The sequence below is a fragment of the Jaculus jaculus genome, chromosome 14, assembly GCF_020740685.1.
Source record: "Jaculus jaculus isolate mJacJac1 chromosome 14, mJacJac1.mat.Y.cur, whole genome shotgun sequence".
In the NCBI taxonomy this organism is placed as follows: domain Eukaryota; kingdom Metazoa; phylum Chordata; class Mammalia; order Rodentia; family Dipodidae; genus Jaculus; species Jaculus jaculus.
The window spans coordinates 48,808,607-48,836,109 of record NC_059115.1 but is presented as its reverse complement, the minus strand read 5'-3'; the positions used below and the strand labels follow the sequence as shown (position 1 = coordinate 48,836,109).

Here is a 27,503-nt window from a genome sequence, read left to right as displayed (position 1 = left end):
TTTAGTATTACAAAACATTGTACCTCATCTTACCTATAATCAACATCACCATAATGATTCCCAGAACAATGGCTGCATGGACAGGTAAAATTTTGGGGCTATGGTGTATGTGAGAGAGAGAGAAAGGAAGGGAGGATAGAACCTTAAGTTTTAGCCATTGGGACCATGCCATTTGAAGAGGATTGTAGAAAGAAATCAGCCTCGTCCTCTTCTCACATCTCAATCATGAAGTGAGTGGCTTGCTCCAGCACAGACTCTTTACCAAAATGTGTCGTGAGAACTCAATCCCCAGCGCAATGGGTTTCCTCAAGCATGGATGGAAACTTCTAAAACTGAAGCCCCAATCATGCTTCTCTCTGTGTAAGTGGATTATCTTAAGTATTCGTGATAATAAAGAGAGCCAAAGGCTGGAGAGATGGCTTAGTGGTTAAGGCATTTACCTGCAAAGCCTAAGGACCCAGGTTTGATTCTCCAGGTCCCACATTAGCCAAATGCACAAGGGGGTGACTGCATCTGGTGTTCATTTGTAGTGCCTGGAGGCCCTGGTGTGCCCCTTCCCTCTCTCTACCTCTCTCTCCCTCCATCCCTCTGTCGCTAAAAATAAATAAATAAAAACAATTTAAAAAATAAAGAGAGCCTAGCAACATAGTCCCCAAAGATCCCAGTCCCTGAGGGAGAGGCAAAGATGCTACACCATGAAGGCATGCAAGCATCACCAGGAAGAGACCCACACAGTGAGTCATCAGGGCCTCCAGCCAACAGTGCTGGCGAGCCATCTTAGGTGGGCTGTCCAGCCCTTGTCACATTCTAGCCTTAACTGTCCTACAATCTCATCAGAGACTTGGAGCCCGAACCACCCAGCTAAGCCAATCCCAAAGCTCAGGTCCACAGGTGTGTGAAATAATAAATGTTCAGACTCTTATTCTAAGATTTAAGGTACCAAACAGGGTATCAGAACCTCATAATGGCTGTACCAGTATAGCCCCTGGCTTGGTATATACTTTTCTCTATAGGGCCCCTGCCCCCTGCTGCATCCTTGCCATACAGGCTCACCACTGCACACAGTTCAAAAAGCTGAGTTCCAGTTGTCACAAGGGCAGCGAGTTTGGGATGGGAAGTCCACACCAGGGTGTAAAGTTACAGAAGGCGTGAAGAATTCCTACCTGCTCATCTGTTACACATTTCTGAAGTTCAAGACTCTTGAGATGGATTTAAGAAGCTGATTTATGGGTGGAGAGGTGGCTTAGTGGTTAAGGCAATTGTCTGTGAAGCCCAAGGACACAGGATCGATTCCTCAGTACCACATAAACCAGATATTCAAGGTGGCAAATGCTTCTAGAGTTTGTTTGCAGTGACTCGAGGCCCTGGTGCACCCATTTTCTCAATCTCTCTCTCTGTCTCTCTTTGCTTCTTTCTTTCTCTTAAATAAATAAATAAGAAGCTCATTTAGGAAACAAAATGGGCTGCACTGTGGATAGGCAGGTGGTAGAAGTAAGAGAAACAGGCCATCGCATGTCCGCAGAAGTGAGGGGGATGGGTGTTAGCAGGGATAGTATTTCTTGGACTCCAGCTTCTGCCTGCTTTTTCTTTTTCCCTTGGAGAAGCTGGAAGTTGTGATTTTAATTGGAAACCTCCAGGTTTCTTAACCTTTACAACTAACCCTCACACATGCTAAACATTGTGTGTGCAAGCCAAACTGTGTAGCCCGTGGGCCATCCGTTTGTAATTGCTAACAGAGAATCAATTTCTCAGCCTTGAATCTCTCTCCAGCCTGATTCTCATAATAAAATAAATCGCAAAATTCATGTTTTCAAGTGATTCTATTTCCTGAGCCTCTTTCACATTTTCTTGGAAATTCCATGGGTTTTTGTTTTGTTTGCTTGCCCAACAGTACTGCCGTGTATGCACCTACGGGGGTTATAATGGCTGCCAGAAAAACCTGTGGGCCCTGATTTCCTAAATGCAGTAAATAGTATAATAAGAGAGAAGTGAAACCACCGGCGTCCTGCAGGTGTAAAGAGCACTCCCTGGAGGGGAGAATGCAGCAGCGCAGTGAAGAGTGACAAATCACTCAGTTCTCAAGAAAAGCCAGTCAGCCGTGACTAGAGGGCCTCCTGACAAGACAACCTCATGGTCCCGGCTACTCGTCCCCAAACGACGAGACCCCAGAAAAGTAGAACTTACAGGGAACGTTAGAACACCTCCTAGTCCTCTTTGCACATACGTAATGGTAAGGTCAAAGGGAAGGTGGTTGCACAACCTCCTTAGACTGCAGACTCTAGAGTGGAGGGAGATAACTGTTCTGTGACTTGTCGCCTCACAGGGAAGAAGGTTTGACACAGCGAGGAATACATCCACAGTATGCTGTCTTTGGCTCTATGCTCTCCAATTCACCTGATGAAGATGAAAGATCTGGGGCAATAAAGGAGTGATGCAATGATAAATGCAATTTGCCGTTTAAAGCATGTGCGAGTGGACAACTGCCCCTTCCAGCCTACCTCCCACCACTGAAGAATGTCACTCATACATAAAATTTCACTGGTTCTTGTACAATCAAGCAAGGGTCATCCCCCTAGTCATTCGTGACAATGACGACTCCCGGAATGACTAGCAAAAGCAAGAAACATTTCAAGTTCTATGTGTCGCATAGACCACGTGTGTGCAGAATTCGTCTAGATTAATTCCCCAGAAGAGCTGCATGGGTAGGTAACTCTTCGGGCTTGGGAAATCTCAGAAATGAGCTAACTGGGACATTTTCCCTCCAAGGAGTTGTCTTCACACCCACAGGATACTTGTTCTTTCATACAGTTGGTAAAATTTTTGACATTCAGTCATCAATTTGACTCCAGAAACCTCTAGGAAGTGATCTGTCTCAGCACATCTAGTTAAAGATTAGGAACAATCTCAAGTTTTTTTTCTGATCAGTCAACATATTTAGCCAATGAACTGAGTGCTGTGGGCATATTGGTTATATTATTATTAAACTAAATGGAAAACAATGATCAATTATTCAGTTAAATCTATAGCTAGATGGAAATGTAATGGTCAGTAATGTCATTTTAATTATAATGTGTACACAATGTATAACATGTCACATTAATACACAACCACAGAGCCTTACTCCTACAGAAACAGGTAGTGTGAGAATACAGCTATAAACAATATTTTGTCACAAGGACTTGGCCGGTTAGTAATCAGCCCCTGTCCTTAGAGAGAAGGCCAGTACCAGAGTTCTCTTGGGACCCAAAGTGCACTGTGGATGTAAACCCAAGGTGACAGTCCTTTCCCTCAGAGTAAGGAAAGGCGGAGGCTGGTCTTCAGGCTCAAAACAAACCCTAGATGGAAGGAAATTTTCGGAGGAAATGATTTAAGCTGCTTCTTCTTCTTCTTTTTTTTGGTACAAAGTACTTTTCAAATTCTTGTTTGAAGTTCTTATTTCCATCTTAAGTCCGCACAAATAAAAATAATTGTCAATTTTCAAAGGGTCTGTGGTTCACTGTTAAGGAAGGGGTTTGAGCTTACTTTCTTTCAAATTTCTAAGCCTTTGAAGTTTCCCTTATTTAGAAAGGAAACCTAGGCCTCTGGGAAGAAAATAGAGGGAGGAGATGTTCCTAGAATGTTCTGAAGAACTATCCTGGGCTGATGGCAATGCATTAAGTGAAGACTATAAGAAAATATTCATGGGAAGGAGCTAGATACAAATGAAGGTGTATAAAGAGACACTGGGCCAATGGCATAGCTTAGCATTTGCCTAGCATGTGTGAGGCCCTGAGTGCAACCCTCAACACAGAAAATTAAAAAAAAGAACAACTGATTTTTAAAATCTTTTGTCAGAAGGGGCCAATTATCACATAGTTTTAAAAGGCAAAAAGACATTCAAGAATAGCATGGTTCATAGAACTTCCTATGATGATGGAAATGTTCTATTTTGTACTGTTCAAAAAATGGTAGCTGCCAGCCACATGTGATGATTAAACTTTAAAATGAAGTGAAAGGAAAATTTTACATTTCAGTTCTTCCTTTGTGCTAGCCACATGTCAAGCATTCTTCCTGCCTCTATTTTCCCAGTCCCCCAAGTTTACATCTATTTGAGCACTTATGACATCATATCATAACGGGTTCTATTCAGTTTCAACCTTGATGTAAAGTATGAAAGACTTGGACCTGGGCTCAGCACTTAGTGGAGTAAAATGTGCAATCAGGTCTGGCAGATGGGACTATCAGTGGGCAAGGGGACAGATAGATGCCTGAAGGAACACTAATCTTGTCTGTGCTCACACTTACTTCTGGGGCACTTTAGGCCAATAATCTAACAAAACTGCTATATTCTGGGCTGGTGAGTGATTAGAGGTACTTGCTTGCAATCCCTGACAACCTGAGTTCAATTCCCCAGCACCCATGTAAAGCCACATGCAAAATGGCACATGCAACTGCGATCCCAAGGCACTCAAAGACAATGGGAGGAAGAGTCAAGCGACTCCGAAGATAACAGTCCACTAATCTGACATTTCATTGCTGTTTGGTAGGGTATTTACAGAAGCAAGAGGCCTGGTCTCAAAAACTAGAGGACTAGGCATCTAGAGAACAGATACCTCTTGAATGTCCTCTCATTTCCACATGCAATCATGGGGGATGCACATGTGTAGGCACCCCCACACAAGTCAAACATTTTGAACCATGCTGTGTTTTCGGCAGCTGGAAAAGTCTTCAGTTTTCTCTCTTTTCTTTCCATGTTTGTTCTGGGTCCTCCACGTGGGAGCTCTAGTCACATGGGGGCCTTTCCTTGGCTCTATACTTCCCTCAATAAATATAATCATTTAATAATTATCCTTCTCAGTCTTTTTTATTCAATTCTTTGATTTAAATTGGAAACAAACCTAGGGTTTGGGGGTCAAGGACTTTCCTGGACCCTGAGCACCCCATTAAAATCCTTCCTGGCTCTGGCTTTTCTAATATATTTTATTTTTATTTATTGATCAGAGGGAAAGAGGGGAGTGAAAGAGAGAGAAAGAAAGAGAGAGAATACACTAGGGCCTCCAGGCACTACAAATGAATTCCAGATGCATGAGCACCCTTGTGCATCTGGCTTACATGGGTCCTGGGGAATTGAGCCTGGTCCTTTGGCTTTGCAGGCAAACGCCTTATCTGCTAACCTATCCCTCCAGCCCTGGCTTTGGCATTTCTGTTCTCAAGTTAGGTTCTCAACAACAAAACTTATTTGATTTCTTTTCCTTATTTTTTCCTCCATAGGTCCTGTGATTTTCTAGCTTGCCCGAGTTCCTCTTACCAAAAATATATCATAAATCAAAGCCAAAACTTCTAACTATTCCTACAAGAGGCCAGAGAGAACTGATTCAGGCTTTTCAAGATAGAACCTTGTGTTGCAACCACTCAGTTTGGCTGAAAACAGCTGTAGAAAGCCCAACATTTGACTGTGGCAGTATTCCAATAAAACTTTATTTGTAGATAGTGAAATCTGAATTTCATGTAATTTTCACATTTAACATAATGTTAATCTTCTTTTCATTTTATCCCCCAACTGTTTAAAAAATAAAACAGTAACAATTTTCTAGGCTTGTTAGTCTTACCAAAATCTGTCCTTATGATTTAGCCTATGGGCCTGTTTGCCAATGCCTGCTCATCATAAGATTCCTATTAAAATTGCAGGTCACATAGTCACTGAGATATCATGACATAAGTGGGAGCTACTCCCTCACCATGCACAGTGAGATGTGATGGAGTTCTCTAGTTGAGTAAATGGAGAAGCCACAGGAAGAAGTAGTGGTTTAAAAGGGGGATATGGAGGCTGGTGGTAAGGGGCTCCTTACACATCCACCCTGAGAACCTCTCCACCCAGAGAGGTGAAGGCTCATCTGGTCTTATGATCCTTTCATGAACCAGTTTTATTCCAGACTTGTATTAGTCAAAATCCTGATTTATATAAGTTTCTGTAAGGCTGTTAATTGTGCCTTTGATCTGCAGTTACAATATCATCAATTAAGTATTAATATATTGTGCATGACATGACAGTGTGTCATGCAAAATGGAGAGGTTCCTGGAGCATATTCCTAAAGCCAGTATTCTAAATAGTACTGTGCAGGAAGTGAAATATTTATTTTTAAATTCATTTCTGCACATTTTCGAAATTACTGCTTTCTAAATTTTCTTTGCAATGTCTGACCTGGTGTTTGTAAGTCAAAAATATAGTCTCTCTTTAGTGGAATGCCAATTGGTAAATTGTGTTATAAAAGTTTAGCTACTTTTTGTCAAATGGTGGGCTTTCAGATCTCACAGTTCACTTTCCTGAGAGCATGATCACCATAAATTAGTTACATGGGCCTCATGGAACACACCATTGTACGATGATTTTGTCTGCATCAATTTATAGTCCAAACACTGCAGAAGAGTTGCAGATTGGAGAAGCTTCTTTTTTTTTTTTTTTTTTTTTTGAGGTAGGGCCTCACTCTAGCCCAGGCTAACCTGGAATTCACTATGTAGTCTCAGTGTGGCCTTGCGCTCACAGTGATCCTCCTACCTCTGCCTCCTGAGTGCTGGGATTAAAGGTGTGTGCCACTACGCCCAGCTTTCTATTTTGTTTTCTTTTTGGTTTTTTTTTTTTTTTTTTTTTTTGAGGTAGGGTCTTATTCTAGCTCAGGCTGACCTGGAATTCACTCTGTAGTCTCAGGGTGGCCTCGAACTCTCGGCAATCCGCCTACCTCTGCCTCCCAAGTGCTGGGATTAAAGGCATGCGCCACCATGCCCGGCCCTTTCTATTTTTTTAAAGGCAGTGGATGCAATGATTGCTATGCAAGCCTAAGTATCCAAGTTCAGATCCCCATGATGTAAAAGTCTGATGCTGTGGCAGGTATCTGCAACCCTAACACACCTATGGCAAGAAGGGAGGTGGAGACAGGAGAAGCCACTGGAAGTTCATGGGTCAGCTGGCTTGGATTGCAAAGGTAAGTGATGAGTGGCCCTACCTTGACAAAGCGGGAAGGTGAGGGTTGAATTGTCCTTGGACATTTATAAGCCTGACATGGTGTGTGTGCATCCACACTCACACACATGAGAGGCTGTGCATCCACACATACAAAAACATGTACAACCAAAGGAAGGAAGGAATAGAGGGAGGAAGGGAGGAAGAGAGGGAAGAAGGATAGAAAGAAGGAAGGAAGGAAAGACGGAAGGAAGGCAAGAAGAAAATAGAATAGTAAAGTTTGCCTATACCAATATGGTTGTTGTGTAAGTACGAGAGCCCATTTGTCTTCTTGGATCTATGCTGCTGGGTTGTTTTTTATTGTTGTTGTTTGTTCTGAATTTCACTTTTCCATGTTGTACCATGAGCAAAGCAGGCATTTGTTTACAGAGCACTGGCAGAAGAAAGGACCCAGGCAAATCTCGAGTCCTTCTTGGAAATAGCGTGCCAGCTCCTGAATGAGGTATTGCTCTCAATGCCGAGCAACCTGGGGCGATTCTGAGAAGTGGGCCAAACGCAAAGCATAGCTGAGAGGCATCCAAAGCCTTTGGTAGAAATTCACATTAGTCATTTCTTTAAAAATCTGTCACAGTACTTCTCAACCTTGTCTGGGCTATAAGCAATGTAAAAAATAAGTACATGTCATAAAAATATGGGGTATATAGGTTCATTTCCAAGCAGAAATCATAGGCATATAGAGGGGAGGAGATAAACTATACATTTAATACCCCAAGACATACCTCTAACATGACATCAAGGAGAGAGATGCTCCTTGGACTTCTGCTGAGGAATCCGAGGTTAATGTAGGGAGGGACCTATGTACCTCTGTAACAGTGCACGAAGATTCTTGTTCCCTGCTACATCCTGGATAAACTTACGTCAAGGCAGAAGCTGAGACTCCTGACTTGGGGTTCCCTAACATCTTCTGAGGACAACCGATGGATCACCTGGGTGGAACCAGGTTAGACAGAGGTCATTTCTGTGGTACTAGAAGGAGGCTAGCAAGCCAAGAAAGACAGCAAAAACAGGATGAAATAGACACAAATATGTAGAGTTGGAAAGGAACTTAGTTGTCACCTTGACAAGTGATAAGAAGTACTTATGAAAGTTTTTACACACAACCATGCCAAAGCCCATCTCTTGATTCTTTCTCAGCAGAGAGAGCTCAGGATCCAAACTGTGATTTTCAGCAGTGTTGCTTGCTGGGACTTGCTATTATAATCTTATTCATTCTGATGTGCTCCCAGGGCTGAGCATCACTGACTAGTCAGTCACTTGTAGATATGAAACTGAGACCTCCTGAGGTAAGTCACTTTGCCAAAATCAGACTTGCTTGACTTGAAAATGCGAAGAATGGAGGGAAATCCTATCAGCGCATGACCTTCCCCACAAGGGGGCTCTATGGTGAAGCAACACCATTGACTCAGAGACTCAAGGGCGACAACCATTCCCATGGTAGACACCTTGGATTTACCAAACTAGGACTTTCTGATGCCACGAGACTCTTTCAATGTCATCATATCAAGGAGTATAAAGCTATTGAAACTAACAGAGGAGTTGTTTTGACAGAGTGACTTCAATGAACCTTCAAGTACATGGTATGGGCTAATGGTAACACTAATGGATCGTTTTGAAAAACCAAAACAGGGGCTGCTGTGGAGACGGGTTTGTGGCTCAAGGTACTTGCTCTGCAAGCCTACCAACAAGGTTTGGGTCTTCAGCACACATGTGAAGTTACGCATATGTCTAAGGAGGGTCGAGTCAGAAGACTAGAAAAGCCAGTGGGCCAGCAACAAGAGAGACATTGTCTCAAACAAGGTGGGAAGAGAGAACCAGCACCCTCAGGTGGTCTTCTGACTGCCACGTGCACACGCACACACGTATACGTATACCCCACCCCCTGTACACATGCAGACAGGAGGAAAAGATAAAAGATCTGTTAGCACTACCAATGCACACCTATCCCAATGTCGACACTGAATTAAGATCAAGAAAACATAAACGAAAAAGCCAGGTGTGGTGGCACACGCCTTAATCCCAGCACTCGGGAGGCAGAGGTAGGAGGATTGCCATGAGTTCAAGGCCACCCTGAGATGACAGAGTTAATTCCAGGTCAGCCTGGACCACAGTGAGACCCTACCTCGAAAAACCAAAAAAAAGAAAAAAAGAAAAGAAAACATAAACGAGGGTAAAGAGGATGCTTGTAACTGGGAGGAGAACATCCCTCCCTCCAGGCAGTCTTAGAACCACAGGAGCTGATGTGCTTGGCACGTGATGGCTGGGTGTCAACACTCACTAGTCTTTTATTCAGATTACATAAAGGTAAGGTCAGTAGGTTGGGGAGATGGCTCAGTGGGAAGACTTGTGCAAGCATGAAGACTTTGAGTTTGGATTCTCAGTAGCCATGAAAGAGCCAGGCACAGTGGCATACATCTTTGATCCCAGTGTTGGGGTGGAAGAGATGGGCAGATCCCAAGGGCATGCTGGTTAGATTGTCTAGCTAAATCAGTGAGGACCGGATTCAGTGAGACCCTGTTTCAAAAAAGTGAGGTGGAAAGTGATTGAGGAAGATACCTCATATTGACCTCTGGCCCCCAGGTACATGTGCATACAAGTGCAAATATATCTCTCCCCACCCCACCTCCACCACACATACCCTCTCACATAAGAGCATGCACATACGCACTTGCACTCCACACCCATTCAAGTGTACAAAAAAGAAAGAAAAGGTCGCCAGTGTTTGGCCCTGGAGCTAAGAGTTGTTTTTATATTTTAAAATACTTGGGGGACAAAGTAAAAAAAAAAAATCAGAGTATTTCATGACATGTGAAAATTTGAAATTCAAACTTCAGTGCCCACAAGTGTGCTGGAATATAGCCATATTCATTCATTTCTATATTGTCTCTGCCTGTTTCTACAAGGCACCAGCAGAGTAAGCAGTTGCCATAGAGACAGTACAGCCCACAAAGCCAAAAATATTCACTATCTAGTCTTTCACAGAGAAAGTTGGCTGACCCCTGGTCTAAAGGAAAAAGGAGTTCCTCTCAAACCAAATTCTCTTTGTAGATACCATGAAATGTTCCAAGCAAATATGGCAGGTGAAATAGTTTATATACACAAACTTGAAACTGAGACGCAGGGGCGGCAAGGTCAACTTCATTACCCAGCCACCTTGACAGTGCCTTGAAATGTCATCCATCAGGCTGGACTTTGTGGGACTTGCAAGGGCTCAGTATAGATTTCAGCACATGGGCCCCTGACACAATCCAGGGCTGTAACAGGACCTTGGTGACATCATGTGATAAAGAAGATTTCTCTGGAGAGTTCTGCATGGCACCCTGCTGGAGAATTTCCAAAAATTTTAATTTCTAGAGTGCCATCTTTGACTACTCGAGATAATTCCATGCAAGTGGTGAGGATCCTTGAAGGAAACATCGTCTCTTCTGAATATCCTTGTCACTGGTGTCATCCTCAAAAATATAAATTTGAAGCTATTTTATGTTTTCCAGCAAGACAGACTAAATCCAGGATGTAGATTTTCCAATTAGACTCTATTTAAACATCTGCTGGGAGGCTGCATTTAACATTAGTTATTTGAGCAAAGCACAATTTGATTAGACTGTCTGAAACCAAGCCAAAGTCTGAAAAATAATAGCTCAATTAAATTCTGTTTTGCTTTCATTTGTCTTAGATTTTCCTGAGTGTGATACTGTTCCAAATAACCAAGTAAACCAATTCCCTTTAAAATGAGAGATTTTGGTACATTTTCCATTCTCCTCCAAGGATATCTAATAATCTATTCCATCTTCGCTAGGCTTCATTGAACTTAATCTTGACACCAAATACATTTCTGGATTTTGCCTTTAGTCCTCTTTAATTTTCTATTCTTAGGCATTAAAGTTCTATGTCATTAATATTATACCTTAAACAGATTAGCAAATTTACAGAGGCAGGCAGAGGCCGTTAGGGCAGCCTAACCTCACTACAGGAATGTTGGGGCTGTTTTACTCCATACCGGGCAAACTCCATACACTAGATGAAAGAATTTAGTGAGGACTGACCTCAGTGTCTTCCTGTGCCATTCATGGTCTTGAAATGCTCCCAGGGGCTTATGAGCCAGGGACTGGTCTGCTGCTTTGTCAACCAAAGCAATATCAGTGGTCCTTTCTTTCTGGCTTAAGTGTTTCACTCACTCACTCACGTATTCGTTCACTTACTTACTCACTACGTTGTTATGTTCTCACTCAGAAACTTGTTCAGGAAAGAAACATCTACAGGTTGCCTCCTTTGAGACAGGCATGGCAAAGAGGGTCTCAGAATAAGTGGTTTTAATTTACGAGAAACGTAGGATGAACTATCCAGAAACACGAACGCTCATGTACGCAGAGAATTACACATGGAAGAAAGCACAAGCCTATTGTCCACAACAGTCATCATTCTGCAGCTTCCTCTAGCTGTGACAAAACACCAAAGGTCACCGACTTAGAATGGGAAAGACTTCATTTTGCCTTATGGTTAAGGGGTTTCTGTCCCACAGGGCTGCTTTACGGCCTGTGGGAAGGCAGTTCATTATGGTGGAAACTTGTGGCAGAGGATAGTTGCTCACCTCAAGGTGGCCAGGAGAAAGAGGAGCGTGTTCCAATTATGGCCTTTGCAGGCAAGCTCCCATCCACTCAGTTTCTCTTAAATTAGTATTATCAGTCTTCAACACGGGAGCTTCTGGGAGACAGTTACAACTCAAACCACAGCATACCATGAGCAAAGATGGCAGGAAGTTCATACCATGCACTGGTTCCAAGAGGCAGAGACAGCTACTCTACTTTGCAGACAAGAAGCTTGATGTCTTCATCCAATCGGCTTAACCATCAGTCCATAGCAAAATACAGTTCCCAACACATTGCTAGCACATCTGTCTGAATAGCGATCAATATCAAGAGAATTAAAATACCACGTGGAGTCTTGTAGGTAGCTATTTTCCTTTGTAACAGTTTTGGACAATTATGAGAAGAGCCATCTCTTCTGAGAATTGACTCTGTCACAAGCCCTGGGCAAGCAATTTTCACACATTAATCACTTAACCTTCACAAGCGCCTTCAGGTAGGTGAAGGAACCAGCCACACTCTCTAGATGAGAAAATGGAAAGACAGAGAGGTTAAGCTGCTTTTTGACGATCACAGAGGAATGAGCCAGTATTGGGACCTCGGTGTGTCAGCCTGCTATCAGAGGCCATGCTATTAATGGCAGAGAGATGCTGCTTCCTCCACACAAAAAATTTTGACCTGTGACTCTCTAAAACTTTTAAGCCCTCCTGCTGAGTTAATGGGGCGACCCAGTGTAAAGGATTCCATGGCTTTAAAGAACAATGTATACCTTAGATCTGGCTGTGAAGGGATACAAAACTGAAAAGAATGTAATCTGCCCAGCCTCAGATGAGGATATCAGCCAGATGCACAAGGTGGCGCATGCATCTGGAGTTCATTTGCAGTGGCTAGAGGCCCTGGCACTCCTATTCTTTCTCCCCACCCTCATTCTCTGTCTCTCTGCCTCCTTCTCATATAAATAAATAATAATGAAATCTTTTAAAAAGTATATAATCTATCATATATATAAATAAAATTTAAATAAAACAATTTTTTAAAGTACATTTAACTTGGGGCAGTATTTCCAACAGCTATCAGACTCTCTTAAGCCAAGAACTTTTCAACTCTGACAGGTGGTCAGCATAAAACAGGTCATATCAGTCTCTGTCAAGCCTGACAAGCAGAAGGCACACACTACCATTTCCAATACTGGTTGCCAGGGAAGACACTGCTAATTAATAACAGTCTTCCTACAGAACCCTGCCTGGACTGAGACTCCTTTAAACAGCATTCTAGTCAGAAATACTGCATGTCTAGTTTAAAGTTGGTGAGCCCAACAAGACCTCTCTGCTCTATATGATTTTTTTTTTTTTTTTTTGATAGGGTCTCCTTCTAGCCCAAGATGACCTGGAATTCACTATGTAGTCTCGGTGTGGCCTTGAACTCATAGTGATCCTACACTGGGTTTGGAAAGTGGCTCCTCATGGGGATATAAGGGAGTGCTCTATAGCTGGGGTGGGGGGAGTGGTGAGGAGGAATATGCTGAGAAACACCAATAGGTATCCATGGAAAAGTGGTATGGGGCCACAAGAAAGGGCATGAAGAAACAGAGGAAACGGGAAAGTGTTCCATTCATGAGGCTTTCAGCCTTTTCCTAAATAAGGAAGACAAAGATATTCTCAAGAAATAAAAAAAAAGCACAATTGAATCACCAAACACCTTCATTCCAAACAGCAGGCAAAAGGGCAGGTCGCATCTGCAATTCTAAGTGTCTCAGGCTTGCAAATTGTATCAGAGAGACTATGCTTACTCCACCTTTTTGCAAAACAATTTCTCATTCTAAATCTCCAAGTCTCCTCTCCTCTCCCCAGTAAGCCTATAACCATCTTCCTCTTGGCTCCTAGTTTAACACAGAGCTAGGAATGCAGAATTTGGACAGGCATATAAGGGGACCACAGAAAGTTCTGACAGCAGAGGACACGGCATCTCTGGAAAGGGGGAGATCAGTGGGTGGGGTGTGAGATGTGTACGAAGAGCAGAAGATGCTCTGGGGAACAGAGACAAGGCAGGATGCAAAGTCCTTGCCAAAATCCAGGCACGTGGCACCTGAAGGGCTAATCCCTGAAGAGAGCAATTGCATGGGATACAGAAATGGACTGAAGACACCAGAACAAAGAGATGGCAGGTCAGGGGACAACTGTGGTGAGAAGGTGACCAGCCAGTGATGACACTGAAGTTTATAGTAAGGCAGGACAGCAGTGGTCTGCTGGGTAGGGAGAGTTGCAGAGATCTGTTGGGTGAGGGAGGCTGAAATGGATGAGATGGTGCTAGAAGACAGAGGCTTTGGGGTGAGGGGGACAAGTAAGGGAGGCTCAAGGAGGTTCAGTGTCACAGGTACAGAGGTGACCAAGCACAAAGGCAAACTATGTGAGGGATCAAAGGAACTGAATTTCAGAGAACAAATGAAACTGGGTTCAACACAAGAACTGGGAAGCAGGGAAACTAGCATGGAGCCCAGAAAACACTGACTTAAAGGAAGACAATTCCCAAAACATAAGTTAACTAAAGCAAACTATAGCACTATGCCAGGTAAGGATGGAGATGTGACCACTGACTTTGGTGACCACTGGGGAAAATGCTGAGTAGAAAAGTTGGATGAGGCAAGGTGGAAACAGCCCACAGCCTGTCTGCTTCTGAGTGCCTGGCAGCAAAAGCAAGCAGAGGAGAGTGGCTGGGAAGGCTAGAGTCACCCAAAGGTTTGGAATGACCCACTTAAAATCCACATTGACCAGGAATCCTTAGAAATGCTGGGCTCGGTCGGCTTGAATGCTCATAAAAGTATCTCACTAGGACATAACAAAAAAGGACAAGGGCTGGCGCTTGATGCCCACAAGTCCTGGCAACTTGAAATTCTACTACTTAAGTAGTTAAAAATCTGTTTTTTGATAAGGGGGGAGTGGTTATACATAGAAGGCAGCAACCCCAAACCCTTCAGAAATGATGAGTGTCTAGTCTCTGTAATTTAACAGGCAATAATTTCAAACTCAAACAATACCAAAAGCAAGGGAGCTGAAGTCCACCAAAAGTTCAAAATGGGATATGTTCTCTTTAAAATTTTGAGAGCGACTAACTATGACAACCATCTGATGTATGAAAATTATTCACAACCAAAAACAGACAGTCTGGAAATAGCAGGGATGACTTCATTTAGACAGAATTACCCAAATCTGTTTCTAATATACACAGTACACATAATAAATTTTTACAATATGACAAGGAAAACAAACTTAATAAAAGTTCCCGATCTTTTGTTACACAAGCATGCTATATCCATGGTATGTTTATAATAGTTTGCTCATGATATCACAACTCGGTAACAAAGGCCCAAGCAATACAAAAACAGTTACTAGGCATGACATCAGCTCACAACTACCGTAATTACATCGAAACACAGATTTCCCAAACTGTACATTTTCCAAACTGCTTCTCAATTTCAACGGCTGCCTTTAGACAATTACTTGCAGCGTGGTCTGCAGGCTTTGAGTAATACCCGTCTTTCTTCTCTTTCCCAAGCGTCATTTCCCTTTAGAAAGTGCATATTTCAATTACAGGCACTATTTTTTCAGACATGCCCATAAACATATGTCCAAATTAGGAGACTGTGGTCTGGTGGTTAGTGGGGAGCCATCAGAAGTCAGGGGCTCTGCCTCTGTTCGTCTCCCTGTTTGCTGAGCCCATGCAGTAGCTCAACGGGAAGATGCAGTGTTCACAGAATTAAAAAGTATACATTCATACTGCCAGGACTGCGGGCAGGAGTCCCAGCTCTGTCACTTCCCAGCCTCATAGCCTTGAGCAAATTGACTTCTCTGTGCTACATTTTCCTCATCTGTGAAATGGGAATTGATGCTGAAACTTACTCCATAGACCTGTTGTCTGACTGGTTCTTAGAAAGTACTACATGCCAAGATTGGGGAGATGGTTCAGTGGTTCAAGGTAGTTACTTGCAATGCCTGCTAGTTTGGGTTTGATTCACCAGTGCCCAAATAAAGCCAGACACACAAATGACACATGCTTCTGGAGTTTGTTTCCTGTGACAAGAGACCCTGGGGTACTTGCACAAGTGCATACTCACACGCATGTGCATGCACACACACCTCTATCTGAAAGTAAGGGAGGGAGGGAGGAAGGTGGGGGGGGGAGAAAAAGAAAGAACTATATGACTTCATTTTTTGCTATTTTTACCATTATCTCTCGGGACTTCAGATGCATGTCTAAAAACCTGGCTTAAATCAACTTCACCCATACAACATAACTTTTCTAAGGCTAGGGCAAGGGTGGTATCAGGTGGCATCTTGTCACGTGATCTTGATGCAGTGAGGTTCAATGAATTCAGTTCAAATGCAGGAGTGCATCAAAGTATATCCACTAGTTCCCAAGGGTTTCTGTCATGGCTGCCTTTTACCCTTTCACATGCTGTCAGGTGAGGATGGGACCATCTCCAACACAGCTGTGAGGGACAAAGCCACCTGTGGGATAAGAAGGGTATTATCTCTAAGGAACAAACTTTTTGAATCCATCCCCTATGCCTCTGACCTCTGCCTCACTGTGTTTCGAGGTCATCTGGCTTTACTGACCGGGCAGGGTGCCAGTGCAGTGGGACAACCCCCACCGTCACTTCTGGTCCATGGTATTGCACCAAATGCTGTTATTCTAGGCTTCAGGAAATTTTCTAACCATTGGACTGGGTCCAGTGCTGTGTGCTAATGAGTTTCAGATTGGAGGACTTCACCAAGCATGTGTCAGAAAAGTGCCATGGTTTAGAGGAAGGTAGGGGCAGGGAAAGAAGATGTTTCAAAAGAAGAAAAAAAAAGACAGTAGTTAACAAATGCTGGCTACTCAAATTGACAGGGACCATGACCTCTGCACTTCATCAGAAATTCTTGCAGACTTACAAACAAAGAAGTTTGCTTTTATCACACACTGTGAGGCTCATATGGGAAAATGGAAAACACTACATCACTTGACCTCAGTGTGCCCCCTTTCAACCACAGTCGAATATTGTGTACAAAAATTCTAAATCAACTTAAGATGTTCCAAAAAAAAAAAGCTTTAATTTTGTGCATTAGATGTGATGATTACTATTTTGGTTCTTGAGATTTCACTTAGAAGGATAGCATAGGAAAAAGAGTATGTAATTCCATGAGTGGTATTTTATCACTTAAGGAGTAATAATAAAGTGGTGGCCTCTGGTGAGTGGGCTCATCCTGGGCCACAGTCTTCCTCTGTTAGAGAGCAATGAGCCAGCCTGGCTCACCCAAGTGGGAAAGTCACCCAACACCGAATCACAACAATCATTTGCTTATATTAACAGAACATTAAAACAGATTTTAAACAACTTTGGAGAACTCTAGCCATCTTTGCTTGGTGATTTACTTTTATGGGGAACCAAGAGATTTTCTTCCTGTAAGGTAACTAAAGGACTTGATATGGAGATTTCTCACTGGGTTATCAAAGTCAACCCAAGAGAAAACTCATGTGGAAACACACACATACACGCACATGTGCAAGCATACACACACACACACACACACACACACAAAATCAGTGCTGGGGACTTTAAAAATCCAATCTATTCACATCCTCTAACTGTCATCAACATTTTTTCAGACGATGTCAATAAAATTGATTGCTTGCAGTTCTGAATTCTGCCCAGCACATGGAAACAATATAATTTATTTTAAAGTATTTTCAATGAGGATGGAAGCAGATACAGAATCCCAGGAAGCCTCTACATCACTGGGGGAGGGGTCATGGGGGTAGAAGGGAACAAAACAGAAGCAAAGGAAATGTCTTGACTATTATAGGATGCTGGAAACTCTGACCAAAATTTCCCAATATGTAAACCTTACTGCTATGCTGACCTATGTGTCTTCCTGTTAGATATGAGTGATGTTTCTGGAACATTAGTTTGTTCATTAAATTGTAGCTCCCTGTACTTAACATATTCCATACCCTGGCTCAGAGAGGCCACCTGACAGCTTTGTTTTCATCTTATACACGAGGCCCCTAGACAACACAGTGGATGTAATGCATCATACCTTCAACCAATCTGTTGCTTTTACAAATTTAATCTAAGTACTAAGGAACTGACTGTGGAACCATGTGGAGTTGACATCTTCAACTCAGCTGCATGTCACAGAAGCCACTGTGGATGCTGACCCACTCCCATGATGCCTGGTAGCCAGGAGGGGCTCCAACTCCCTGGTCAGTAATACTACCAAATACGGTTCCAGGTTTCTTTCATTCTTTTTTTTTCTTTCCTTTTCTTTTCTGTTTTTCCTTCCTGAAGCAGAAGTGGACGACCAGCAAGGGTCCGACAGTGTTATTCCTAATTACCTTTTTTTTTTTTTTTCACTCTTGATCCTGTGGCTCTCATAATTAGTTACCTGGGGCTGCAATCCAATTTGAAGTGATGACAAGAAAGTGATCCATGAAAAAGTAATAAGTTAAATCCAATTTCAGCCTTCCTCTAATTAAATGCACATGGAACTAATGACTCCAACCCCAGCATTTCAGTGATAATGGTAATTAGCGAGGTGGGAGTCACTCTCTTTTTCCACACTGGAGGTGTAAACCACAAGGTAAAATGGTAGGAACACTCTTAATTACATGTGTCATTTTGTCAGCAATTTACACATTTTTGACCAGTCAAGTATGTTTTTTCCCTGTCCCTCTCCAACTCTGAGCCCCAACAATGATTATAACACACCATTCCATGCTCTAGCACATCAGAAGAAGGACTCACTTTTCTTCCTATTGCTCATGGACTCACACCCACATACACTGAGACACACAAAGACAGACACACCCACACATGGCTACAATTAGAATAATTATGCAGATTAAGTTGTCCTAGTTGAAATCCAGATATTTGCAGTGGAATTAAGGTTTTGTTGGGTTGGCTTTATTTTTGTTTACAATATGGAAAACATAATAATTTGCCTATTTATGGAAAATGTGACATTCAGTAGGGCCTGGGAAACACACATGGAAGAGGAGGAACAATTAAGCTATTAGGCTGCTGAAGGCCCAAGGGTCTGTAAAACCTTGCTCCCCATCCCAGCGCTCTTCCAATCTCTCAAAGATGCAATTTTCTTCATCCAGAACATGGTTGCCTACCCCATGGTAATGGTCCTGGGATGAACCACATTCAGTACTGACCCAACATTCATGGTTATGCATAAGATATTAGCATCTCATTTACATGTTTTGGTCCATGTGTGTGCCTGCTTGATGTTCGCATGTGTGCATGCAGACGTAGGCTCCTGATAAGCAAACATATGGAGGCCCAAAGAGGCCTGGGTGTCCTTGTCTCTGTCTCTCCTGCATTTGTGGAGCGAGCTTGAGTCACTTTTGATTAGACTGGCCAACCAGAAAGCCCCTATGATCTTCTTGTCTCCAACCTCCTTAGTGCTGGGGTCACAGACATATGTGGCTTCAGTTGACTTTTTTAGTTTTATTATTTTAGAGAGAGAGAGAGAGGGAACTGGCATGCCTGGGCTTCAGCCACTGCAATCAAACTCCAGATGCTTGTGCCACCTAGTGGACATGTGAGACCTTGAGCTTGCCTCACCTTTGTGCGTCTGGCTTACATGGGTTCTGGAGATTTGAACATGGATCCTTAGGCTTTATAGGCAAGCACCTTAACCACTAAGCCATCTCTCCAGGACCAGACTCTTCTTTTTAATATAAGTACTAGAGATCAAACTCAGGTCCTCATGTTTGCCCCAAAAGTATTTTTATCCACTGAGCCATCTCTCCAGTCCTTATGCATTTGGATGCGTAAATGCACATAGGTAAGGTTACCCTATAATAAATATCCAAACTTATCAATAAAATAAACACACCCAGGTATGGAATGGTTTGGTCCTGATCAGATTGCAATACAGGGTCATCATCATCATCATCTTCTTCTTCTTTTTTTTTTTTTTTCCCCATTTCCAAGGTAGGGTCTCACTCTAGTCCAGGTTGACCTGGAATTCACAATGTAGTCTCAGACCGGCCTCAAACTCAGTGATCCATCTACCTCTGCCTCTCAAATGCTGGAATTAAAGGCATGTGCTGCCATGCTAACATCACCATTTTAGAGACAAAATCAAAATAAACTTGCAAACTATACACATGAACCTGGGCTCCACAATAAACTTCATGAAGTTTCGGAAACCTTTAGCACTAGGTGCAAAATTCTGCCTGCATGAACACATTTCTAGGATGGAGGGAGTATTAATCTCTCATTTTTAATGGTGTAATCTAAAGGACATCATAACTACCTTTAAAAAAATTATTTCTTTACTTGCAAACAGACATAGACAGAGAAAATGGGAGCACCAAGGCCTCTAGTCTCTGCTGTAAACAAACTCCAGATGTGTGTACCACTTTGTGCATCTGGTTTTACATGGGTACTGGGAAATCAAACTTAGGTCATTAGGCTTTGCATGTAAGCGCCTTAACCACTAAGCCATCTCTCTCACACCGTAATTACTTATAAAATTATTTATTTATTTATTTGCAAGCTCATGTGCGTGCACACACACAAACACACACACACATACACACACACGGGGGGGGGGGGGCATGCCAGGACATGCCAGGGCCTCCTAGCTGCTGAAAACAAACTCTAGATGCATGTACCACCACTGTGTATTTGGCTTTATGTGGGTAGTGGGGAATTGAACTCTTCTCGTTAGGCTTTGCAGGCAAGTGCCTTAACTGATGAGCATCTTTCCAGCCCCCCAAAGTAGCTACTTTCAAAGCATTATTTCTATCTTATTGATCTGTATCAAGACTTTCAAGGGTTTGGAAATCTGCAAAGGTGTTGGGGCAACACATCGTATAAAGGGCCAAAATTTCAATGCTTCATATCAACTTTAACAGTCAGAGTTGCCACTTGTATGCAATGTTAGCTGTAGAAGTTAAAGGAAAATTTTGCCTCCCTCTCCTGAGGTACTTATTTTCCCAATTCAGTGAAGAGATATTTTTAAGGGTCAATATTTCAAACTCATTCTGTTTCACTATGTACAATATAAAATTGAAGTTTCCTTTAAAGATTTTCTCATGGCAATTTATTTCTTAGTGAGTAACATGAAAATGATATGAGGTACTAAGATTATATGTGGCATTAATGCAATGCAAAAATGCTGTCTAAAGCACGTTTTATATAACTGCAAATAAAACTGCTAAAGAAAAAAACACCTGCTGAATCTTGTATTTTAACCTCCACTTAACACAGGACTCCTTATTATAACCATGAGCTTCCAAGTGGACCAAAGGCTGGTCCTCCAGGAGGTTTTACTATTGATCCTTCCAGAAAAATGGTCTCCTGAGCAAGGGGCTTGCACATGACATAGCCTTGGAGGTAATGGGACATGCAAGAGGGAAAAGCGATCAGATCAACAGCTTCAAATTTAAATTCTTTACAGACAGCTTGAAACTGTGGTCAGCTTTCCACTGAACGCAGTGCACAAGGTTTACTTTCTTTGCCGGTGTTCAGGCAGCCAGAATACACATGTACTTTTCCTTTCTCAGGAGAAAATGTGTCACTTGATTTCCTTCCAGTATATGTACTAGTGCCAACAACTAAAATGCTTAAAGAACCAAAATGAATGACTACCCAGAAATGGTGGTCAAAGTTCCAAAATGTGATCAATAAAATTGCTCATCTACTCACAAGTTAATCTTCAGCCAGTAAAGTTACACATGTTCAGAGTTATGAGCACACCTGCACCGTTAAGCATTTATTTCACTTGTTTAAGCAATCTTCAGAAGTATATAAATATTTATAAAAGACAGTCTACTATTTTTAACCACCTATAATTTTTTTTGAGCAAAATCTAGTTAATTCATTTATAACTCCTAAGTGACTTGAAGGCAGGTCTGTGCCCACAGTGTGGCCTATGAGCAGTAGCCCCATGCCCATCACATGAGGCTCTTCGGAAATGCTCACCACATTGTACTGAATTAATTCAGATCATTCTCATTGTGAATTTAGGATGGAGCCAATTTTCAACTTTCATTTCTGTCATTTATAAAAAAGGTTGCAAATCAAATTAACAGGATTAAGTGACAAAGACAATTCAGATCATTAAGCAGAATATTGTGGTATGTGTGTGTATGAGAGAGAGTGGGCACGTGTGTGTGTGTGTGTGTGTGTGTGTGTGTGTGTGTGCAGGGGCACATGTATACTCACACATGGGAAAGCCAGAGGTCAGTGTATGTGTGTGTGTCAGATGGGGTCTTCCTCAACTGCTCCTTACTTTATTCTTTGAGACAGGGTCTCTCTCATCTAAACCCAGTGCTCACCAGCTAGATTAGACTAGTTGGCCAGCAAGCCCAAGGGATTCTCTGTCTCCTCCTGAGCTGGTGCAAAATTCTGCTCACCTCCACACCCAGCATATTATGTGGGTTCTGGGGATCCAAACTCAGGTGGTCATGCTCGTGCAGCCAGAACTTTACCCTCAGAGTCATCTCCTCAGCTACTAAACAAAAAAATTTTTTTTCAGAACTTTAGGATCAATGTCTGTAGCGACTCAGGACTTCTTCATAGGTCACCTGAGAATGCAGGTGGCTGGGCCTGACTCAGTATGTGTACAGGCCAAATCGTTTCTCTCATATTTACTCTTTTCTTTCTGAAATTAGACCAACTTGATGATCTTGGGCTTGTGATCTCTGTCGAGTAAGCACTCACAGGCTCCTCAAGCCTCCATGTTCTTTTGTTTGCATCCTCAGCCTGTGAAAGTGGAGAATGCTGCCAATATGAAGCAGGGAGGTGTGAGATATGCTTTAAATACAAGCCATGGTATTGTGGGGAATTTAGGTTTCTTTCCCTTGTTCCTCCACTCCTCAAGCTATCAGCAGATCAAATTCCTTTTTCCCTGTCAAGCCTTCTTCTATGCAGAAGATCTAAAATCTGCTAAAATAGGTGTCTGAGTGTAGTTATAAAGGGTAAGGAGATCAGAAATGAACACTGTTCGATTTGCAGGCAGATTTCCCTTTCATTTCAGAGCCACTCGGGCTGGGAAGCCCCGGCGAGGACACGGCATGGCAAGATAGATTTAAATGTGAAGGTTTTTCCTTCTCTGAATCTCCAAGTCCACATCCAGATTTTTATGACAAGGTAATATGCCACCAGGCCAAGGTTACTAATTTCTACTTTCTGTCTGAGGAAGGCCAACCACACTCATAAAGCTTGCAGGTTTCATGGGGCCCTACATTCAAAAATAGGCTAGGGGACACATGCATGCATGCACATACAGCACGCACGGGCATGCACGCACACACACACACACACACACACACACACACACACACGTATGAGTTGACCAAGCTCCCACAACCTAGACAACTCTTAAAGCTGGTCTCAATTCTGTTTGTTAGCTTCAACCCTTAGGGGCCAGGACAGGGCTCAAATCATCTTTAGCAATACCAGAGATGGCGGTCACCCTTCTTCCTCACTTTTTCTACAGATTAAGTGATGAACAGAATTTGACAGGCTCTGACACTGCCCTTGCCAAGAACCACAGAGGTCTTCATTAGATGTTTCTGCTGGGGGCGGGGGGGGGAGGGGGCAAAAATCTCCTTAAGTACGGGAAGTATGGCCTTCCCAAGAGAATTCTCCTGAAACTTTACTTCACCCATTTAGCCCTAAGGGAACTTTGTTCATGTTGGAAAAGAAATTACCTAAAAATGCCATGTTTCTTAAAAAGCAAATAGGAAGAAAAATGAGTCTAGTATTTAAAAAACATAAGTTGATATTCAATACTGCCGTGCAATGTGATAGGACTGTGTCTGCATGTTTTCAACTTGTAATCGAAGTTCTACTATGTATAAGACTCCCCCCGCCAGTAATATATTGTCATTTTTCTAGTGCGTTTGATGGCTGGTAAATTCAACTCCTAGTATTTTTTAAGGCTATGAGAGAGCTCTAAGGAGGAGGCAAAAAAGAATGGATGGTCATTTGAATCACTGAGTGACAGGCTGGGCCAGCTCCATGTATACATTAATAAATTAGAATTTTAATTGCATCTCTGTCTGCAGGAGATGCCCCCGTACTTTAATATGTACCAACAATTGGCTATGTTATGGAATCTGCAATGTGGCCTCCGCTGCTGACCCCTGAAACACAATTCCCAGTCTGACTATGGAAACTGTTCAGTTTGATCCTTTCAACTTATTTGAATCCTGACAAATAAGCTCACAGCTGAAAGGTCAGCCCAGTCATATTTCATCTTCCAGAGCAGTTCTTAAGACATCCACACAACAAAGTGCTTCTTATAACACCTGACACAGACCCTCCATGGCACTGCACCTCATTAAAAATGTCCTCTGCACTCGCACTCATTAAGAGATGCACGAGTTGCCCAGGGTTTACCAAACAACTGTTTCCGGAAGTGTTTGTCAACCACACAGGCTTCCAATGACATCTTCCTATTGTGCAGAACTTTCTTGGTTTCCTTGGCACATGGAGAAATCTGAATTAGAACTTGTTGTCCAAGGTCAGTTTGATCTTTGCAGGATAATTTGAAAATCGGTACTAGCTTGTCCCACCTTGGAGGAGTCAGCATGAGCTGGTCCAGAGGTGTTCCTCATGATCAGACTGACTGGTACCAGGTTGTGCCCAATTGCTTCTCATCACAGACCTGTTCGTTCGATGTACTATAAGGAGGATGCCTACTCTTAGTTAAAGGAAGTCCCGCCTCCAGATGTGTTACCTTAAATGTGAGTGTAAACAGCCTGACTCAATTTTCTCTGAAATGTCTACTGCAGTTTTCTACTCCAAGTCGAAACTCTCAATTCCATTTAAGAACTCATGGTTCTATCAACTCTCTTGGTCCCAATGTGGCTGAAATAAGTTACCTAATCTTTTGTGTTATCTTTATATAAAAAAAATCATCTCAATTTTAAATTAATGATTCAGAAACATTTTGCCAACATCTACTAAAGGAGACTATGCTTTATTTTATTCTCATTGCTATGGCTATAATAGTAAAAGTCCCATATCCTCCTCGGGCCAAACAGCAAAGCTTGACACTATTGGGCTGCCGAGTAATGCTGTGTTTGAGTCTTCCCAATGCATTGTGGGATATTTAGCAGTATCCCTGGTCCTGCACCTATGAGAAATTGGGAGCACCTCAGCTCTGGCCTCCTCATATGACCATCTGCAATGTTAGCAAATAAGGAATTCTTCTTATTCACTGTCAGTGAGGACTTTGATTATAGAGCTGCTATGAAGAATCCTACAGAAGCTCCTTAAAAATCCAAAACCAGAATTACCATTAAGATCCAGCTATATACCTGGTATGTACACAAGGGGATGGAAGTCAGTATAACCAGTTGTACCTACCAAATTAAATGTGGCACTATTCATAATAGCTAAGATTTTAAACTGATCTATTTTCATATTACTAGATAAATAGATAAAGAAATGTGCCATATTTCTATCCATGGACTATTATTCAGCCATAAAGAAAAATGAAATTCTGTCAACAGCAGCAGAGATGATAAGAACTTAAGAACATACTAGTAAGAGAAGTCAGCCAGACACAGCAAGACAGGTGTCACACATTCTCTGTCATTGGTGGAAACTAAAGCGAGCCGACCTAAACCAAGAAGAGGGATTAGGTGGTGGGGATGTGATCAATGCTGCTAAATGCTTATATGAAGATATCAAATGGAACTTCATTCATGCATGCCATCTGGGAGTAAAACTCTACAGGATTCTCTGACTGGTCTCGTGGACATCAAAACCATCTCCCCTTGAGGATTAGCAAGTCAACATAAGGCCTGTGTGTGTGTCTTAGTCCCATTTATGAGAGAAGGCCCAGTGTAGGGGTGTGTGCATAGTAAAAACTGTCTTCACTAGTAACTTATGTGGTGTATCGAGTAACCAACTTCTCCCTCCTGAGATGACACATTATTAGCAGGCACAATCATAAAACTTTTGGTCAAACAGACATCTTCCCCCAAATGTCCTATTTTGCTGAAGAAAAGTGATGATCAGTACATCCTCAGAGCTTTTCTTCCGTGATTTGCAAGGCTCAGTGGACTCCATCTCCAAACTGCTTACCGGCTTTTGCAAAGGTTTCATACCAATTCTTTTGGAAAAGGAAGACGGAGTTACCTGAAGAGCTGGCTGCTTGTCATTCCGCTTGGGAGATTTTAATCCACTAACTTGCTGCTGTTGCTGCTGCTGCTGCTGCTGTTGCTGCTGCTGTTGCTGCTGCTGCTGCTGCTGCTGCTGCTGCTGCTGAAGAAGGAGCTGCCTGGCCACCTGCAGGGCCTGGGAGGGAAAAAAAATCAAAGGAAACAATGGTGTTATCACATAGGTTTGGGGACTCCCTCATGGAAAGGATTCCAGGAACCTCTCTTCAAGGCTGGATTTGACTTTCCTATTTCCAGGCAAAGAAGCTAGCAAATGAATCTTGCCACCAGTCTATGTTGAACAACTTTCCCAGAATCTGTTTGAATTATTTTGATTTGGACAATTCCATCCATAGCTCCATAGGCGCAGTAACCTTAGGCTCTTCATTCTCACCAGAGATCTGCTTTGAAATCTGGGTACATGAATGGCCAGTGTTTTGTTGGACAGATGGAAAGGAGACGTCGGGAGCAATCTGGCAAAACTAGGGCCAAAGAATCAGAGACGGGCTGTTTCTGCCCTTTCCCATTCTTCCTGGAGGAACATGGGAACTCAGGCAAAAGGTCCTATTTTCACCTCATCTGAATTCACATAAAGGAATATCTAATGGGTTGGGGGAGGTGGCTTAAAGTGCCTGCTGAGCAAATGTGAAGACCTGAGTTTTGATCTCCAACACCCATGTAAATGCAGGCATGGCCCATGTTCCCAGGACTTGCGAGGCTGAGACAGTGGGTCCGTTGGATATACTGGCTAGCTGAATCAGTTGAGTGGTTGAGAGCTTGGTCTTGAGTGTGAAGAAGGAGGGACACCAATGTTGGTAACCTCTGGCCTGGAAGTGAATGTGCACATGTGTACACATATATACATGCCCACATATATACAGATATACTTGCACCTAACAATGTACATGTGCAAAAAAGTAAAAATATAAGTCATTAGGATGAGCTAAAAGGTGTATACAGGGATAGCAAGCCACCATGGAAACAGTTCTTTGGGCAGGAAGGTCAGAGTAGATGCGACCAAATTCAGATGACCTCACTGGAAGGCATAACAGGAAAGCTAAGCATGTCTGACCAGGAGTTATGTTTCACTATGGACCTGCAGACAAGACAGGTTATGTTTGAATGGCCCTTTTTAGCTGAAATAAAGACATGGATTTATTTAAATGGCAGCAGTGAAGGAAGCAGTATGAGTTGGTGACAAGACAAAAGGACTCAGGTACTCCAAAGTGTTGAACACATGACTAGCCAATTTTTTTTTTTTAAGTTCAAGTGAATAAAAAAGTGTTAACAATAAGAATACTGCCAGTGTGATGATATGCACTCTCATAGAATTAAGGATGGGAAGAATGACAGGCAACCTTTCCACCCAGTACCAAAGAGTCAGCCACCAAAACCTAAGATGTACAGACATGGTGCTACAAAGTCTCTGGTTTCTTGAAGCAGTTCACACATGAGAACCCAGATTGTACACACTAAAGTATTGGCAAGCATGTTCACTAACTCATATACCTAGGCAAAATGAAACTGATTGGACAACACATCAAAAATATTTTTTGGTAGCGGGGTGTGGTGGTGCATGCCTTTAATCCCAGCACTCAGGAGGCAGAGGTAGGAGGATCACCGACAGTTTGAGGCCACCCTGAGACTACATAGTAAATTCCAGGTCAGCCTGAGCTAGAGCGAGAGCTTACCTCGAAAAATAAAAAAAAAAATATTTTTGGGGGGCTGGAGAGATGGCTTAGCAGTTAAGA

At 42.5% G+C, this 27,503-nt stretch overlaps 1 protein-coding gene across 6 annotated transcripts in view; it reads right to left on the bottom strand.

Annotated features, from left to right (window-relative positions):
- Foxp1 (forkhead box P1) overlaps window positions 1–27,503 on the bottom strand; it is a 526,824-nt gene that overhangs the window by 133,076 nt on the left and 366,245 nt on the right. For all 6 annotated transcript variants that reach the window (XM_045134139.1, XM_045134138.1, XM_045134137.1 and 3 more), the window contains one exon: window positions 25,733–25,891. In XM_045134139.1, the coding sequence (XP_044990074.1) occupies window positions 25,733–25,891 (159 nt within the window). The remainder of the gene's footprint in view (window positions 1–25,732; window positions 25,892–27,503) is intronic.